This window comes from Aquarana catesbeiana, linkage group LG13, assembly GCF_042186555.1.
Source record: "Aquarana catesbeiana isolate 2022-GZ linkage group LG13, ASM4218655v1, whole genome shotgun sequence".
Taxonomy (NCBI): domain Eukaryota; kingdom Metazoa; phylum Chordata; class Amphibia; order Anura; family Ranidae; genus Aquarana; species Aquarana catesbeiana.
In genome coordinates this window covers 21,692,555-21,712,245 of record NC_133336.1, presented here as the reverse complement: position 1 = coordinate 21,712,245, position 19,691 = coordinate 21,692,555, and the positions used below count along the sequence as shown (strand labels likewise).

At 43.1% G+C, this 19,691-nt stretch overlaps 1 protein-coding gene across 1 annotated transcript in view; it reads left to right on the top strand.

The window, feature by feature from the left end:
* LOC141116736 (cholesterol 24-hydroxylase-like) overlaps positions 1-19,691 on the top strand; it is a 74,795-nt gene that overhangs the window by 11,249 nt on the left and 43,855 nt on the right. Inside the window, exons 3-5 of the mRNA XM_073609130.1 lie at positions 4,787-4,868; positions 8,310-8,383; positions 11,737-11,823. Coding sequence (XP_073465231.1) covers positions 4,787-4,868; positions 8,310-8,383; positions 11,737-11,823 — 243 coding nt within the window. The remainder of the gene's footprint in view (positions 1-4,786; positions 4,869-8,309; positions 8,384-11,736; positions 11,824-19,691) is intronic.

Genomic DNA, 19,691 nt, shown 5'->3' with positions numbered 1-19,691 from the left:
GGGGGCAGAATGGCACCCCCTGCACGAAAAACCCGTACCCAGTATGGGGTTTCCTTTTAAGAGCCGCCAGAGGGCACGCCGGGGCCCCAATGCACGTGGCTGGCGGTCGCGATTGCCGCTGGCCATGCGCGATCGCTTGCATGAGCACCAGCACTGGGATTTGTTAACCCCTCCCCTGCCAGTGACATTTACATAATAATCAGTGCATTTTTATAGCACTGATTGCTGTATAAATGTCACTGGTCCCAAAAAAAAAAAAAAGTGTCAAAAGTGTTCGATCTGTCCGCCGTCTCAATACTGCTAGAAATCTCAGATCACCGAAAAAAAAAAAATAGTAAAAATGCCATTAATCTTTCCCATAGTTTGTAGACGCTATAACTTTTGCTGCGCAAACCAATCAATATGCGCTTATTGAGATTTTTATTTCACCAAAAATATGTTGAAGAAATATATCGGCCTAAACTGATGAAGAAATCGTTTTTTTAAAACATTTTCAGGGATATTTATTATAGCAAAAAGTCAAAAATATATATATATTTTTTTTTTCAAATAAAAACCATAGAGGTGATCAAATACCACCAAAAGAAAGCTCTATTTGTGGGAAAAAAACAGACACAAATTTTGTTTGGGTACAGCATTGCAGCAATAGGCCTCATTTAAAGTCCCATTCTTTTTCCTTTGTTTTTATTTTGGATAAAAGTGGATCACTTATAGGAGCGGCGGGTGGGGTCGTTCTACCCCCCCATCCCACCCCGCCGCTTTCCAGTGGTTCTCGGTCTTACCTGGGCGATTGGTAACTTCAGGAATCGATCCGGCACTGGAAGTGGCTGGACACAGAGATAAGCGAAGGAAAGATGGCCTCCGCTCATCCCTATGGCCTAGGAAGACTGGAGCGATGTCATAACGTTACTTTCTGTCCTAATTTTTTATTAATTTTTTTAAAGCAAAAGATCAATTTTTTTTTTTTTGATCTTTACTTTTAAGGGTAGAGGAGGTCTTTTAGATCCCATTAAAAGGACATGTAATGCTATATTGTTATAGCAAAGGATGTTTACATTCCTTTCCATGGCAATAAAAGTGACCGGAATTTTTTTTTTTTTTTTAAAGAGACCATGTAAAAATAAAAAAATTGGGATATATATTGTTTTGTTTTTTTATTCAGTAACCACTTTTACCCCCATCCTGCCCAGGCCAGTTTTCAGCGCTGTCACACTTTGAATGACAATTGTGCGGTCATGCAACACTGTACACTGTACTATGAAATTTTATACAATTTTTTTCAAACAAATATAGTTTTCTTTTGGTATTTAATCACCACTGGGTTTTTTTTATTGTTTGCTAAATAAACTAAAAAAGATGGAAGATTTTGGGAAAAAAAATGTTTTTCATAATTTGTTATACAATTTTGCAAATGGGTAATCTTTCTTCACTAATGGGCGCTGATGAGGCTCCACTGATGGGCGCTGATGAGGCTCCACTGATGGGCGCTGATGAGGCTCCACTGATGGGCGCTGATGAGGCTCCACTGATGGGCGCTGATGAGGCTCCACTGATGGGCGCTGATGAGGCTCCACTGATGAGGCTCCACTGATGGGCGCTGATGAGGCGGCACTGATGGGCGCTGATGAGGCTCCACTGATGGGCGCTGATGAGGAGGCACTGATGGGGACTGATGAGCACTGATTGGCAGTACTGATCGGCAGCACTGGTTGGCACTGTTGGGACTGCACTCCTAATAGGTGCCCTGACAGCATGAGGAGAGGAGAGCCGGTTATCGGCTCTCCTCTCTTCATGCTGTCAGCCTGAGGAAAGGAAGGAATGCCAATAGTTGGCTTGTATTTACATTGCGATCAGCTGTGATTGGACACAGCTGATCACATGATAAAAGGCTGCTGTGATTGTCCCTTTTTACCCCGATCTGTGATCAGCTGTGTCCTAGTGACACAGAAATCACAGAGCACCCCGCCCGCATGCCACAGCAGGCGCAACCATGGGAGTACGTCATGACACCCTGGCAGAACTTGCCAGCCACACTGTAGCCGTCGTTTATTTATAGGGTTGTCGGCAGGTAGCTAAAATTTATTTTTTCCCAAAAAATTGCGTTTGAAAAACTGCTGTGCAAAAACCATGTGACATAAAAAATTGCAATGACCACCATTTTATCCTCTAGGGCAGGCATGTCCAAAGTCCAGTTTTTTGGAAGGCCCGCCTGGTAATTTTGTCTTTTTGTGGCCCCCAACGAATCCCCGAGCGCCGGGGGGCCACAAAAGATATATATATGCTGGCTGCCTTGGAGGGGACGGGAAGGGGGAGGGACGAGTGCTGTACATATAAGGGAATTTCCTGTTTACATGGCAGCCTGTGTAAAAGGAAGTCCCATCTCCTGCGCTTGCAACGGGGGTGCTGCATTCATGGCAACGGGGGTTCTGGATTCATGTCAAGGGTGGGGCTGCAGATGGGCACTGATTAGGCTGCATTGCTGGGCACTGACCCTTTTGCTTCACAGTTCTTTATTTAAAATGTAAGATTTTTTTCCTGAAACTTCCTTTTTAAAGTGAAGGTGCGTGTTATAAGCCGATAAATACGGTATATCCAAATAACACGCCTGAGCTCATCTCTTCACCACACACAGCCACATAGACAAGAGCATTCTTGTTGGGCTGTGTATTAGTGCTCAGACGAACACACTTGGACCGAATTTTAATGGTTTAAAGCAGGGATCCTCAAACTACGGCCCTCTAGCTGTTGCGGAACTACACATCTCATGAGGCATTGTAAAACTCTGACATTCACAGACATGGCTAGGCATGATGGGAATTGTAGTTCTTGAACAATTGGAGGGCCGTAGTTTGAAGACCCTTGGTTTAAAGAATGTCAGGCAAAATGGTCGGCCTTCACGCCTGTTCACTTCATCAAATCTGGCCCTCTTTGAAAAAAGTTTGAACACCCCTGCTCTAGGGCTAAAAAAATATATATAATGTTTGGGGGGGTTCTAAATAATTTTCTAGCAATAAATACTGATTGTTACATGTGAACAAAAAGTGCCAGAAAAGGCCTGAATTGGAGGTGGTTAAAGATCTGAGATATTAGCCATTGGATTTACAAATCGTTTTTTTTTTTTTTTTTTTACAAGAGAATATTTACAAATACTTTAAAAGAAATCTGTACTAAGATAAAGTTGGTCGAGTCATTGGAGGACCATGATGTCTTCCCATCGAACAGGCTACCTTGATCTGACCAGCTGACCCGTGATGGAGACTTTTTATGACCCCTTAAGACCTATTGGTAGCTACTACATCCTAAGGACTTTTCTCAATGGGCAAATGCTTTTGGGTGTAATAGAGATGCTTCATAGGTGAATATCACCACATCAACCTGCTTCCAACCTCTATTCTATTCCTGTTGGCTTGGACTGTATACCAAGGATGAGAGCACCACAAGTCTTAGCGAGTCAAAACTTTTTTTATGATGGGTCTAGCGTGTTTCAGGGGCGCACAATTCCTTCATCAGGGCTTATGCTGGCAGTGATGGGTGACAATAACTGCAAGAAACGAAGAATAGAATAATGCTGGTTAAACTTGACAGTCTGTCAGATTGGCAACCTGAATCCATTATTCTATTCTCTTCTTGCAATGATTGTTGCAGTTGCTCTCCAATGTTCTTCCCCCCATCGCTGACCGCATAAGCCCTGACGAAGGGGGTGTTTTGAGCCCCCAACACGCGTTGGCTTTTTCTTCTGCTTGTCATTAAAAATATGTTTTTCTAGACTTATTCTAAGGGATCTATTAGAGTAAAAATTAAATTATGTAGCTTTTCATTTATTAAAACTGCGTGTAAATTAATTTTGTGTGATCGCTAAAATGTTCTCAGACTATACCCTCAGCAGGATAAATGTTCATTGGAAAACAAAATGATGTGAATGAGGATAACACTGCGGTATGGCTAATAGATGGAACTGAGGAGCTTACTTCATTCCATATAACCCCACACCATCTAGTGGCCATAATGTGCTATTTTCCCCATTTCACGCTATATTTTTCAATGAATAACATTGATCTGCAGCCTAAGAACATTTGATTTTGCTCCTCTGCACAGAATTAATTTACATGCAGTTTCAGTGGATAACTGCTATTTATTTATTTTCTATAAATACACCCCTAAGACCCCTTTCACACCAGAAGATCAATCGGGTCCGCCTGTCTGTTTTTCAGGCGGACCCGATCGGACCACCCATTATTCTCTATGGGGCGGCAGATGTTTGCAGACATGTGTCTGCTGTCACCCGCCGGCATCCGATCCTATCCAGTCCGCTAAAAACTGATGGATGGGGATCCGTTCCCCCCCACATCCATTTCCATGGAAATGGACAGGCAGCCTGTTTCCCTTCGACTGCCCCATAGAGGACAGCGGGCTGTGTCTGTGTCCACGCTGCATAGCGGCGTGGACACGGACTTGTTATCTGCCTGCTCATCAGGGATCAACTGAGAGATCCCCTGCTGAGCAAAGAGATCTGCTTGGACGGATTTACCTTAAAGGGGCGTTCGACTTGTGGTATTTTCATCCTAGGCTGCATACCCTCCAGGCTACAGGGCCACCTCCAAGAGTTAAATTTTTTAGATGTGATTTCTTGCATTTCGGCTCCTCACTAACCCATCCTTTGTCCTTACCGCTTGTAAGGGGGGAGAAATAGTTCTGGAGTGAACACAAGCCCCTAGTACAGGTGAATTTTAGGTTATTTACGGAAGAACGTTTCAGCTATGCATTTTTCCCTTATCTTTTATTGTAGGGCAGAGGAATATGGGCCGGTTTATCGAATAAACATTTTGCACTACGTGATGATCTACTCTACGGATCCTGAATCTGTGAAGGTGAGAAGTCAGCTGCCCGTCTTCATCCAACAAGGAAATGCACAATGACTTTGCCTTTTTTTTCCCCCTGTGTATTGAGAGCCGTAATCTCAGGTTCGGGTCACAGTAAATATTGGAATAATCATTCCCAGCGTAGATCATACCTCATGTTGCTCTGTTGTCTGCAGATCCCCTGATATTCTGGGTTTAGTTGTGGCTTTGTATCACATGATACAAAGCCACAACTAAACCCAGAATATCAGGGGATCTGTTGTCTGTAAATCCCCTGATTTTTCTGGGTTTAGTTGTGGCTTTGTATCATGTGATGCTCCCCTTTGTACTCTTTCAGACTCTGCAAATGATGTAACTTCCTTCACAGCTTTGCTGGTGGGTGGGATTGAATACATCCTATTTATCATTCAATCCCACCCAGTCATACCTACAGGAGGAGTCCAAACCTCCCATGTCCCGCCTCACAGGTCACAGCATTATTCAAGAAGGAAACGCCTTCATACACAGCCTGTTATGAAAGCTAGCTGTGCTGCTGCTGGGCAGGATTAAATGGGTCACAATTGGTATTCAATCCTGCCCAGTTAAATATGCTGACCAGTGTGAACAAAGAGGGTCCCACCACTCAGATCACGCCCTCCCTCTCTTTGAAGTTATTCATTTACATATGAAGGAAACACCTTCATAATAACCTCCCACAGCCCTTCCTCTGCAGTCTTGCAGAAAGCCAATATTCTTTGGCCAAAATATAAATATTTCGCTCGCAATCACAAACAAATGTATATAATAAACATAAAAGTCCAAATAAAGTGTTCCAATCCAAAGTGAAGAAAACGCAAAATGCTTCAGAGATATTAAGGTGTGCAACAACACCCCCTCATGTGTCCCCACTCACCGGATCCAGACGACCCCCCCCCCCAGCTTTTCAGTCTAGGGGTCACTTTAGACTTGGTAATAATATCCAGGAATGGCAGATTTGGTGTCAGGTCATCAGATCAAAACTTCTTTGTGAAGGTTCTCATTGCCCGCAATTGGAAATGAAGGTAGGTCACCAATATTGTACTCTAATCTTGTGTTGCTGTGTTGGGTAATGTACACTTTGCAAAGAAGTTTTGATCTGATGACCTGACACCAAATCCGCCATTCCTGGATATTATTACCAAGTCTAAAGTGACCCCTAGACTGAAAAGCTGGGGGGGGGTCGTCTGGATCCGGTGAGTGGGGACACATGAGGGGGTGTTGTTGCACACCTGAATATCTCTGAAGCATTTTGCTTTTTCTTAACTTTGGATTGGAACACTTTCACTTTATTTGGACTTTTATGTTTATTTATATACATTTACATTTGTTTTTCCACTAATTGTGTTTGCGAGTGCTATTTATATTTTTGCATTTTATCAAGTGATTAGCACTCTGTGTATAGCAGCATGCACTTATTCATATTTTTTGTGCACCATTAGTGCAAGTATATATTTAGAATATATTTTCACATTATTCTTTGGCATGCTGCAAGACCGAAAGGACACAGGAGGAGGTATGACACGTTTACACCTTTCACCACCCACATGAAGGCCCAAAAAAACACCCACAGTAACACTAGGACGCACCCACATCATCTCCCACAGCTGGTACAAGAGAATCCCATAGCCCACCCTGAAGGCTCAAAGTATCATGGGACATGTAGTATCAGGACTGGAAAAGAAGGAAACGGGAGGTCAGAGAACTTAGAAATTCTGCCAGGAGGAGGTGTGACATCAGACACAGAAACCTGCTGTATACAGCTAAAGGAGGTAAGTTGCACATAAACCGACGGTGGGGTTGTGATTCATTTACACGCACACTGCATCTGTGGTTTTGGGGAGGAAAAGCTTGAGTTCTTCTTCTTTAAAGGGTTCTAAAGCAGAAGATTTTTATCTAAGATAAAAAGCCTTCTGCGTGCAGCAGCCCCCCCCCCAACACTTACCTGAGGTCCCTCGCTGTCCAGGGATGTCCACGAGTGTCTGAACTGTTCGAGATTTTCCCTCCTGATTGGCTGAGATATAGCAGGGGCAACATTGGCTGACGCTGCTGTCAATCAAAGTCAGCTAGCCAATCGGGGGACAGAGGGGGCGGGGCCGGGTCAGGGCTCCGTGTCTGAATGGACACAGGGAGCTGTGACTCAGCTCGGGTGCCCCCATAGCAAGCTGCTTGCTGTGGGGGCACTGAACAGGAGGGAGGGGCCAGGGGCACAGAAAAGGATCTGGGCTGCTCTGTGCAAATCCACCACAAGAAAGCAGGTAAGTTTAACATGTTTGTTTTTATAGGAAAAAAAAAAAAACAAGACTTTACAATCACTTTAAGCCTAAGGGCACTGATTGGCAGTCAAAGGTAAATAGCAGCTACCTCTGTCTCCACTACCAAGAGCCATTAAGGGGGATTTCTGTATTGCAGTGCACTCATGTAATTACTAGAGGAAGAGAACACAAACCGTTGCAAACCGACAGATTCTGCACAAGTTTAGCAAAGCCCAGTTGATTTCACATCTAGAGGGATTCTGAATCCCTTCTTTGTTTAGAGTCCTGATTTGATATATGCCACACTTCATTTATTCTTTAAACTGTGACACTTTGTGCGCTTATAGTGAGTTTTCCCACCCACATATACTTCTCTTCCAAGTTATATACAGGCTTAGCTACTTCCCATTTTCTCTTCTTGACGTGATTTTGTCCAGAGTAATAGACTTCATCTGATCAATATATACCTAAACGGGGTGGAGGTTGTATGGATGTCTACTGTGTATACCAGCCAACATCCCAAGCTAGAACTTAACATATGATTTCCCCTTAAGGGCGGGAGTTTAAAGGCATGGACTAAGAGATACAAAATGTCATAAACACTACAATGACTTTATTACATATTTTATCAAAAAGAATACACAAGGTATATACAGATATAGATAAGAAAAGATTCTATACAATAAAGTTCCAGAGTGCATAGCGTTACAGAGAAATCACATTGTAGATGTACATACATGGTGTGAACATCCAACAATGAAAATGCATACAGTGTTTTCCTACGCGTTACGGAGAAAAAAAACTCCTTCCTCGGGGATATTCTGATATGCATTTGTTTCTAAATGTGGCCGTATGCCAATCAGAATATCCCTGAGGAAGGAGTTATTTGCTCCGTAACGCGTAAGAAAACACTGTATGCATTTTCATTGTTGGATGTTCACACCATGTATGTACATCTACAATGTGATTTCTCTGTAACGCTATGCACTCTGGAACTTTATTGTATAGAATCTTTTCTTATATATATATCTGTATATACTTTGTGTCTTCTTTTTGATAAAATATGTAATAAAGTCATTGTAGTTTTTTGACGTTTTATATCTCTTGGTCCATGCATTTAAAGATCAATGTATACCTGGAGTCCCTTTTTACGGAATAATTCACTGTAATCTCTGTGCAGGAGTATCTGATGTCACCGGATTACCCCAAAGACCCAAACACCTACAATCGTCTCTTTTATCTTTTCGGTAAAAGGTAAGTCAGCATTGCACAATGGTGCATAGAACACTATGGACAAAACTATGGAGATTCCTCTCCAAATGGTGGAGTTTAGTTGAGTCCAGTGAAGGGTACTGTTAATATTACATCATACAAAGACATTGTAGACAATTGTGCTCTTCCATCCTCATAGTAAGTTTGGTGAAGACCCTTTTCTGTTCCAGCATGACTGTGGCCCTGTGTACAAAGCCAGCTCCATAAAGAAATGGTGTGACCAGTTTGGTATAGAGGAACTCAATTGTCCTGAACAAGCCCTGACCTCCACCCTCCTGAGAACCTTTGGGGTGAATTGGAATGCTGAGGGCGAGGCCGGTCTTCACATACATCAGTACCTCTCCTCACAAATGAGCACAGATTTCAAAAGATATTTCAAAATCTTGTGGAAAGCCTTTCCAGAAGAAAAGAGGATGTTATAGCTTCAAAAGATGGAGGCAACTCCCATATTTATGGCTATGGTTTTGGAATGGGTTGTCCAACAACTTCAAATAGGTGTGATGGACAAACGTTTGGCCATATAGTGTACATAATATATTTTCCTCTATTTTCATAAATTCCCCAATGATCTTATCTTTTATTAGAATATTTTCAAGATGACCTGGCAGTTTAATGTTCTTTGTTGGATACTGTCCACTCTACACTGCTGCTTAGTTTTGGTTGAAATTTGCAATGCACTACAACCTAATATTCAAGTCCAAATTTATTCCAATGATAAGTTGTTTGCAAAGTCAACACGTTTTGGAGGCTGTAACTTCACCTGTTCATCAGGCCTTGGAAATAATGAAACCGTGTAGGTGGATTCAATAATCATCTATAGTTGGATGTTATCTGAAATGGCTGTTGAGTCCACATACACAATTTCATTAGTCCACTTTTTTCCCAAGCCCTGAGGAAGGGAACGGGAGTCCAGATCCCAAACTTTGTTCTCTTTGCAAACAATTTATCATTGGAATAAACTTGTATTTGGACTTGAATAATACAGTGTGCTACTTCAATTCTAAATTCACTTCTCTCTAACAAAACCCAAAGTCATCATGGAAGCCCTTCAGTATGAAGAAGCCATCAGCCCAATATTCAGATTCTGTACATTTTAAAATATTGCTGTACTATTGGATGCCAACACTAGTATAAAGAAAACGTATACGGCTGGGGTAGGCAACCAGAGGCCCTCCAGCTGTTGTGAAACTACATTTCCCATGAGGCATGATGTAGTTCTGCAACAGCTGGAGGGCCCCAGGTTGCCTACCCTTGATATATGGGATCCTCAGGTTTTCAGCACCTCTTATCCACATTCCCAAGAATCTCCCAGAGAATGACTGACAGCCAGAGATGTATCCAACTTGGAGATAAATTTGTGCATTCCTGAGACTTGAATCTTCCTCCCAATTTGCTCGTGCATGTGTGGTGAAAGCTCAATTCTTGTTTCTCTATACCACTGCGGCGCCCTGGGGTGCCATTTGGACTCTCCCAGGGTCCTGCGAGGACCCAAATCAGTTTGCCGTGGATTACTCCTATCAGTTGCCATGGTGCTGGCAGGCCGGTCTCCAACATAATTACAACAAATGACGCTCTAAAGCCGGGATAAACAGAATAATTTGTTGCTATTGTGTTAGTGGCTGGCCTGTCCCCCTGCTGATCAGGGCAGGTGGTATTCAGGCCTCCCCTATAGCATTCAAGAGAAGGCAGAAGCCCACCTTCTACAGATATGATCCACCTCCCCCCCTCTGCCATGTTGTGGGAGCCAAAGGGTAGGGATCTGATGTGCAGAGGGGACTGTGTGACTGGGGGACTCTATGATGGAGCAACTGTGTAATTGCTGGGCTTTATGATTAAGGACTGTGTGATTAGTGGGCTTTGTGTTTTGGGGACTCTGATATGATGGTGGGCTCCCATGTACAGGGAAGTCTCTGATGTGAAAGAGAGCTACTGATGTTAAGGTCAATAATGCGGTTGTGTGCATCGTCCAAGACTTAGGTTTCCTGTTGAGAAGTAGCATTTACATTTTAGACTGGGCTGCCTCAAGATTTTGCGTACTTTGAAAGGGTGCTGCAATTGGGAAACAAAAGGTTGAGGAACACTGGCCTATTCAAAGACGTTTTACATGTAAAAGCTACTGTGTTTCCATGTAGCTTGATTACTGCAAGCGATGCTTAAAACAGCAGAATTCCTTTTTAATAATATTGGTAATCTATAGGCGCCCTATGGCTGGACATTTGATATTAAACGGTGGTTGGATGTGCAGGCATTATCCAATCACCAGCATGTGAAGTTTGCAAAAAAATACAAAAACAAAAAAAACAAGAGCTGGAGCTTTGTGTACAAGTTTATGTCAACAGAGGAGGGAGCTGAGACTTACCTGTGGGGAAACTACCTACTGTACCCCCCTCCCCTCCCCCCTCCCCTCTCCCCTCTCCCCTCCCCTCTCCCCTCCCCCCTCCCCTCTCCCCTCTCCCCTCCCCTCTCCCCTCCCCCCTCCCCTCCCTCCCCCCTCCCCCCTCCCCTCCCCCCTCCCCTCCCTCCCCCCTCCCCCCTCCCCCCTCCCCTCCCCCCTCCCCTCCCTCCCCCCTCCCCCCTCCCCTCCCCTCCCCCATGGACAGTCTGCTGAAGCATAGGCATAAAATGGTCATACAATAAAGCCAAACACCATCCAGATCAGTTAATGTTCATTCTATGCCAGTGGGTGCTTTTTCTTGGAATGTAGCTTAAAAAATTGCATTGGAATGGACGAATATGCATTTAGTTCCAGTTGGTGTTAGGGGGGGGGGGAGGGCTATGATGGGTAAGGTTGAAATGGGGAGTATAAAGACCCATTTGGTATCCTGAAGAGTTGGCTCTTACTACAACATAGGAAACGCCAACTACTATAACTGATGACGCTGTCATGTTTGCATATTTACCAACCTTAGGGTAGCAAAACCCGGGACACTGTTAATGCCCAAGGTCTGTGTTTTTGTCTGACCACTTTACAGGTGGGTGTGCCTAAATCATCCCCACTTTATGGGTTGGTCCCATCCAGACTCTGCCCCTAAATATGCAGTGACTACTCATCAGGCCCACTTTATGGGTTGGTCCCACCTAGACAATGCTTCTAAGTATGCGGGGGGGGAGGGGGGGGGGGGGTTGTCCACTTGGGGCCCTGATCTGGGCCATTTAATGGCTTTTAGGTTACTAAGCATGTATAGTACCTCGAATAAGGTCGATGATGTGATCCCAGGACATGCCTTGACATACATCGTTTATGAGACTGTCCTGGCCAATGCAGGACAGTTGGTATGTATGTGTTTGCTATTACAAATGCTAAGGTGCATAGGTGTTCTTTGTTTTCTCTGCAGATTCCTGGGGAAAGGGCTGCTGACCGATCCAGACCACGAGCACTGGTATAAACAGCGACGTATCATGAACCCTGCATTCAGCCACACGTGAGTCTAATCAAATGGAGGGCCTAAAAATTCCACAGGACATGATGAGTGTCGGTGCAGAATTTTATTAGTTCCTAAAAAATGTTTTTACTTTTTCTGTAAATCTATACAACACCTTCTCTGTAATATGAGGCAAAAAGGAAGTTCTGGACAGCCTCACTCCGGAATATAGCCTGTATTTGTAAAACGTTCAACAGATACAAGCAACAGCAAAAAATGAGACAAAAGACTGACGCGTTTCACACTTAACAGTGCTTAGTCATAGTGACTAAGCACTGTTAAGTGTGAAACGTGTCAGCTCCCCATCACTTGCTATAGTGCTTTTGGCCTTTACATTTTTCCTGTGTGTTGGTGTGCAGGCTACTTTTTACAAATAAAGGCTAGATTCCGGAGTGCGGCTGTCCAGAACTTCCTTTTTGCCTCATGTTGCTATATGCACCTGGTGTTCCAGTTCCGAGGAGAGTTCTCTATCCACATTTCCAGCTGGAGCGGTGATCCCCCTCACCTTCTCTGTAATAATCCCAAAGGTCCAGGTTTTCATGCCATCACTTGCTATAGTCCTTTTGGCCTTTACATTTTTCCTGTGTGTTGGTGTGCAGGCTACTCATGCTGAGAATTGCCTTTTCTACCTTCTTTCCCAGCACCGTAAACTGCTCAGAAATCAAGTTATTATCTTACAGAGATTACACATCATACACCATAAATTAAATCTCTATAGCTGGTTAATCAGTGACTTTTACAGCTTTAAAGAGGTTTATGGCAAGAGAAAGTTAGCACTATTTAAATAAAACGTTGAAAATATAGTCCTCATATTAAATCCTCCAGCCAAAACTTTTTTTCTTATTTAGTACAGGTACTTATATAGTGCGTACAAGAAAACAGTCCTTCAAAATGTAACAAAATGGGGAAAAATAACAAATTACAGGGTGAATGGGGACAGAAAAGGTTCCTGCAGCCAGTGTCCATGACAGCCCCTAACTCACATTATACATACACATACTAGGGCCAATTAACCTCCCAGTATGTCTTTTGAGTGTGGCAGGAAACCAGAGTACCCGGAGGAAACCCATGCAGGCACGGGGAGCACATGCAAACTCCATGCAGGTAGTACCATGGTTGGTATTTGAAACGACAACCCTAGTGCTGCTAGGCAGAAGTGCTAACCACTGTCCCCTCACTTCCTGCCTGGGGAATGGTTCTCACAGGAAGTAAGAGACAAATCTCTCTAATGGAGCTCCAGAGAGCAATAAGCCTGTCAGGAGATCTATTACTTCCCCCCTTTATTCAAAATGAATGAATACTTTAGGATGGGCAAAAAAAAAACTTAAAAGTGGATGTAAACCCTAGGAAAAAAAAAAAAAAAAAAAAACCTGTAAGACAAAGGCATAATGAGCTAGTATGCATAGCATTGCATAGCATACTAGCTCATTATGCATTACTTACCTGAGATCGAAGCCCCTGCAGCAGTCTTCGTACACCGCTCCGGCGGCCAACATCGCTCCTGGAGTTACTTCCGGGTATCGTGGGCTCCGGCGCTGTGATTGGCCGGAGCCGCGATGACGGCACACTCACTTTAGTTTGCTTCAGTGCGCATGTGCCGATGACGTCGGCACATGCAATTACAGGGGATATCTCCTAAACCGTACAGGATATCAAGGGTAGCAAAAAGTGTGTTGTAAGGGTTTACAACCACTTTAATATGAGAATGTTAGCAGTGAATGATTGACAGACCCAGATTTCACTGACAGCGCTGTGTGATGAGCTTGAAGATCAAGTTTAATCTGCTTATATTTTGCCTTCCCTGGTTCCTCCTTTACCGCTTTATCAACATTGCATACCTTATTTTAGACAAATTGATGCAAGGTTTCTGCGCTTCTCTATGCCAGGGGTCTCCAAACTTTCTAAACAAAGGGCCAGTTTATTGTCCTTCAGACTTTAGGAGGGCTGGAATGTGGCCAGTGGGAGTGGAAATTTTCCTGGCATCAGTGGGAGTAAACATCACTACATTTGTTATCAATGGGAGGAAATTGTTGGGAAGAATAGCGCCCCATCGTTGGTATCATTGGGAAGAATAGCGCCCCATCGTTGGTATCATTGGGTTGAATAGTGCCCCATCGCTGGTATCATTGGGAGGAAGAGTGCCCCATCGCTGGTATCATTGGGAGGAAGAGTGCCCCATCGCTGGTATCATTGGGAGGAAGAGTGCCCCATCGCTGGTATCATTGGGAGGAAGAGTGCCCCATCGCTGGTATCATTGGGAGGAAGAGTGCCCCATCGCTGGTATCATTGGGAGGAAGAGTGCCCCATCGCTGGTATCATTGGGAGGAAGAGTGCCCCATCGCTGGTATCATTGGGAGGAATAGTGCCCCATTGTTGGTGTCAATGGGAGAAATGGTGTCCTATTGTTGATGTAAGTTGGCAGAATAGTGTATCGGTGGGAGAAGTGAACCAGGGCCCGGAAAAGGCACGCACAGGGCCATATCCGGCCCCCGGGCCGCAGTTTGGAGACCACTGCTCTATGCTATACAGGCAGATCATGGCTGGTGGGAGGGACCAGAAGGGTGCTGTACATAGCTTCTTGAAAACATCACAGCACCCTGATGAAGGAGGATTTTGGGAGCTGAATTGTGTTGACCATGTTTGCCACATATTTGTTGGACTTCTTAATAGAATAAAGAAATATACTTTGAACTCGTTTTGTTGTGAATGTTCAGGGCAGCTGGTAGAAATCATGGGGCCTTGTACAGCCTACCTGACAGGTCCCCCCCCAGCTTGTATGGATGTGTGGGTGCAGGTGTATGGCCCCGAACACCACTCCAACCGCATGAACAAACCACTCCTTCCCCTGGCCAGAGTACCTGTGTAAATGAGCCCTCAACCGCTTACCGACCAGCCGCCGTCATTATACGGTAGCAGGTCGGCACGATCGCACGAACCGTCGTAGCTGTACGTCGGTCCCTTTAAGTGGGATAGCAGGTGTGCTGCCGTACTGCAGGGGCACCGATGTGTGCGGCCGTGATGACCGCCAGCCACGCGTGATCGCGGGCACCAGAACAGGGACGTGTGTGTGTAAGCGCACAAATCCCTGTGCTGTGAGGAGAGACAAATCGTGAGGTCCTACTAGCTAGGAACAACGATCTGTCATTACCTCCAATCACTCCCTTTCCCCACAGTTAGAACACACACTAGGGAACACATTTAACCCCTTCCCTGCCAGTGACATTTACAGAGTAATCAGTGCATTTTTATAGCACTGATCAATGTATAATTGTCAATGGTCCCAAAAATGTGTCAAGTGTCCGATGCGTCCGCCATAATGTCGCAGTCCCAATAAAAATCGCTGATCACCACCATTGCTGGTAAAAAAATAAATAAAAATGCTATAAATCTTTCCCCTATTTTGTAGACGCTATAACTTTTGCGCAAACCAATCAATATACACTTATTGCGATTTTTATTACCAAAAATATGTAGAAGAATACATATCGGCCTAAACTGAGGAAAAAATTTGCTATTTTTAAAAAAAAATTGGAGATATTTATTATAGCAAAAAGTACGAAATATTGTGTTTTTCAAAATTGTCGCTCTTCTTTTGTTAGCGCAAAAAATAAAAACCGCAGAGGTGATCAAATACCACCAAAAGAAAGCTCTATGTGTGGGGAAAAAAGGACGTCAATTTTGTTTGGGTGCAGCGTTGCACCACCACGCAATCGTCAGTGCCGTATCGCAAAACATTTCCCGGTCATTGAGCAGCCAAATCTTCCGGGGCTGAAGTGGTTAAATTGTTTTTCATTTATTTAAAAAAAAAAAAAAAAAGTAACAGCCCTGTTTTGGGGGGAGGGGGAAGGAGTGGGCTTTGGTGAAATACCAGGGGTCTAAACCACTGATATCTCACTTGAGAGATATTGAGGACACAGATCCTAAATCCTTTTTCTGCAGCCTCAGCTGCACTGAAGAATGAATGAACAGGAAACGCTCTGTACAGGGAGGGCTACCTGTTCATTCACAAACTGAAGTTTACTATGCTTCAGTTATAAATGACCACAGAAGTGATCAGTACAGGAAGTGGCCGGTAAACAACACATGTTTACTGCCATCCCATCCCCCCGCTCTCAGTCCTGAAACTGATCCCCCAACAGGTGGGAGGGAGAGGGGCACAGAGGGATCCTGGACAGGAGAGGAGTGATTGCAGCAGTGGGGGGGCTGGCACAATTACTGGAATTGATCCCCCCGGGAGCCCCTTCAGCAACTGACCGCTTGCGAGAGGGAATGGAGGAGAAGGGGAACTGCCTGCACTAAAAAGTTGTCCAGGCCCCCCATGGAACTGATGGGGCCTGGGCACCATACATGAGGACCAGTGCTACCCCATTATTGGTGGCCCTGTAGATGTAAATGGGATAACAACTGTCAACAAACGGTTTCAGTTTCGCAGCAGCAAAAAGATTTAATGGACAGTGGAGTCCCAGCCTTCAGGAGTAGGTTCTCGTGTTTATAGTAGTAAGGGAATAAAAACGGCGCTGCCCTCAATATAATTGGGTGCTATAACCTATTACGGTACATAACCTGAACTAAGTGTTCATAGTGCAATCTCACCAAATTGTGCAAGAGTAACCACAAACCAAAAAACCAAAACATCAAAAAGACAAAAAGCCAATGCCGTAACCTCAGTGCATACGACACTGCTGCATAAAGTGAAGTAAAATAAATAAAAAAAGAAAAATACAATAAATTGAAGTAGGTCCCCCCAATGGGTTAAAACAGAGTGATAAAGTATGCGTGAACAGTGATTTGCTAAAAAGAAAAAATAAAATAAAAAATAAAAATAAAAAATAAAAAAATATATGTTATGTGGATTTCCTCAAAATTCAAAAGTTTTGGGACAAAATGGCATCAAGGGTGCTGTGAAGTAGGTGATAGAAAATCTTTTTAAATGAATATATATATAATGTTAATATAATCTCCATGTGTCATTAGCATGTGTATATAAGATGATGCTACACTTTCCAAAAATATTGAGACACCATGGCGTGTGTAAACCAAAAAACAACTTTTGTGAACCATAAAGAACTTAATTATGGCACAATGTTAGCACACTCCATGTGAGTTAAATGCAATTATATGAAACAGCATACAATAGCCATAAATCAGTTTGACAAATGCATATGCAATAATCATTAACTCCTATAAAATCCATGCAAGGGGTCATACATAAATGATCAGATGGGACAGACAGAGTCCAATAGTATAATGTTGTTAATCTTATCCTTGGGGACACACTCCAGTGACTTCCGTGCCTTACATTCAAGACGGTGACTTTGAGGTGCTCACCCCCCAATGATACCCCACTCACCAAAGATGATCACCCCTGCAGGGGTACCGAGCAACAGAGTGGGTGTTCCAGGGCAGGTAATATTCACTCCAGGTGTGCTTCCCTTCCTCTACAGCTTTCGATTCTTACAGCTACTCCAGGAATCAGATATGTTCTCATATGGTCAGGATATTCCAACGGTTTACCAGCTTCAACTCTCCAGTATACCGGAGAAAAAGAAACACAAGGGGGCCTCCTCCTCTACTGCTACTTCCAGCAATGTCTCTTCTCTACTTCCGGTACCCCTGCAGGGGTGATCATCTTTGGTGAGTGGGGTATCATTGGGGGGTGAGCACCTCAAAGTCACCGTCTTGAATGTAAGGCACGGAAGTCACTGGAGTGTGTCCCCAAGGATAAGATTAACAACATTATACTATTGGACTCTGTCTGTCCCATCTGATCATTTATGTATGACCCCTTGCATGGATTTTATAGGAGGTAATGATTATTGCATATGCATTTGTCAAACTGATTTATGGCTATTGTATGCTGTTTCATATAATTGCATTTAACTCACATGGAGTGTGCTAACATTGTGCCATAATTAAGTTCTTTATGGTTCACAAAAGTTGTTTTTTGGTTTACACACGCCATGGTGTCTCAATATTTTTGGAAAGTGTAGCATCATCTTATATACACATGCTAATGACACATGGAGATTATATTAACATTATATATATATTCATTTAAAAAGATTTTCTATCACCTACTTCACAGCACCCTTGATGCCATTTTGTCCCAAAACTTTTGAATTTTGAGGAAATCCACATAACATATATTTTTTTATTTTTTATTTTTATTTTTTATTTTATTTTTTCTTTTTAGCAAATCACTGTTCACGCATACTTTATCACTCTGTTTTAACCCATTGGGGGGACCTACTTCAATTTATTGTATTTTTCTTTTTTTATTTATTTTACTTCACTTTATGCAGCAGTGTCGTATGCACTGAGGTTACGGCATTGGCTTTTTGTCTTTTTGATGTTTTGGTTTTTTGGTTTGTGGTTACTCTTGCACAATTTGGTGAGATTGCACTATGAACACTTAGTTCAGGTTATGTACCGTAATAGGTTATAGCACCCAATTATATTGAGGGCAGCGCCGTTTTTATTCCCTTACTACTATACTCTATTACTGGATCTTTTGAGATACCAATTAGGAATAGGCAGCAGCTCTCTCACTGTCCTAAGCGCGGACCCCTCTATTTAGGTTCTCGTGTTTGTCTGCAGTTCTGTAGTAAACAACCCAAGGATGTGCAGTCAGGGGAGGCAGGTGAGGCAGAGCCTCAGCTGCCATGAACATAAAAAACAAAAAAAGGAAAAAAAAAATCAAGCTTTGGGGCTCCTGGCACCTATGGTTTCGGGGATACAGGCTCCTTGCGCAGCCTGTCAGAAGCTACATACAGAGCGGCCAGTTTAAATACAAGCTGACACACTCTGTTTGCAGCAGACTGAGAGGATGAGCTCACAGTGCCTCTCCTCACTTCTTGTCGGAGGCACTGATCTCAATGGACAGCTTGGAGCCTTGGACCAATGATAAAGCACCATTGGTCCAAGCTGTCCAGTAAAAATGCTGCAGTGGAGGCACGCCTCTCACTGCAGTGTCATAGAAGGGGGCGTGTCAAAGACAAATTCTCCTTTCCAGCCCTCTTAACTACAAGGGAATAAACATGGATTTATGTGTATAAGATTTACCCACAGTCCCATGTTTTTCTCACACAGTTAAGAGGGAGAATGAGAATCTGCTGCTGCTGAAAAGGTACAAGCTAAATAATATATTGTTATGCTGAATGTCATAACATAATAATTTATTATTCATCTATTTACTGTGAAATTTCTGGTTGGAAGTTATAACTTCAAACTTCAGTAATTTGTCCGTTAAGCCACCTGCTTGAGTACAGATTTTGAAAATATAGTAAATTACCTTAAAAACAATATATAATAATTATTTGTATATTACTTATGGTAATTAACCCCTTGCCACCCAGGCCAATTCTGACACTTGTTAAAATCATCATTTTTTTGCTAGAAAATTACTCAAACCCCCAAACATTCTATATATATTTTGTAGCACACACCCTAGGGAATAAAACGGTGGTCGATGCAACTTTTTACGTCACACGGTATTTGCGCATTAATTTTTCAAACATGTTTTTTTCGGAAAAAGGTTTCATGAATAAAAATTTTAAAAACACGCTAACGTTAGCCCAATTTTTTTTGTATAATGTGAAAGATGATTATGCCAAGTAAATAGATACCTAACATGTCACACTTGAAAATTACGCACACTTGTGGAATGGCGCCAAAATTCAATACCTGAAAATCTCCATAGGCGACACTTTAATTTTTTTCTTTTTTACAGGTTATATGTTTGGAGTTACAGAGGAGGTCTAGCGCTAGAATTATCGCTCTCATTCTAACGTTTGTGGCGATACCTCACGTGTGTGGTTTGAACGCCATTCACATATGCTAAAACAAGTCTTAATGCTGGTTAAATTAGT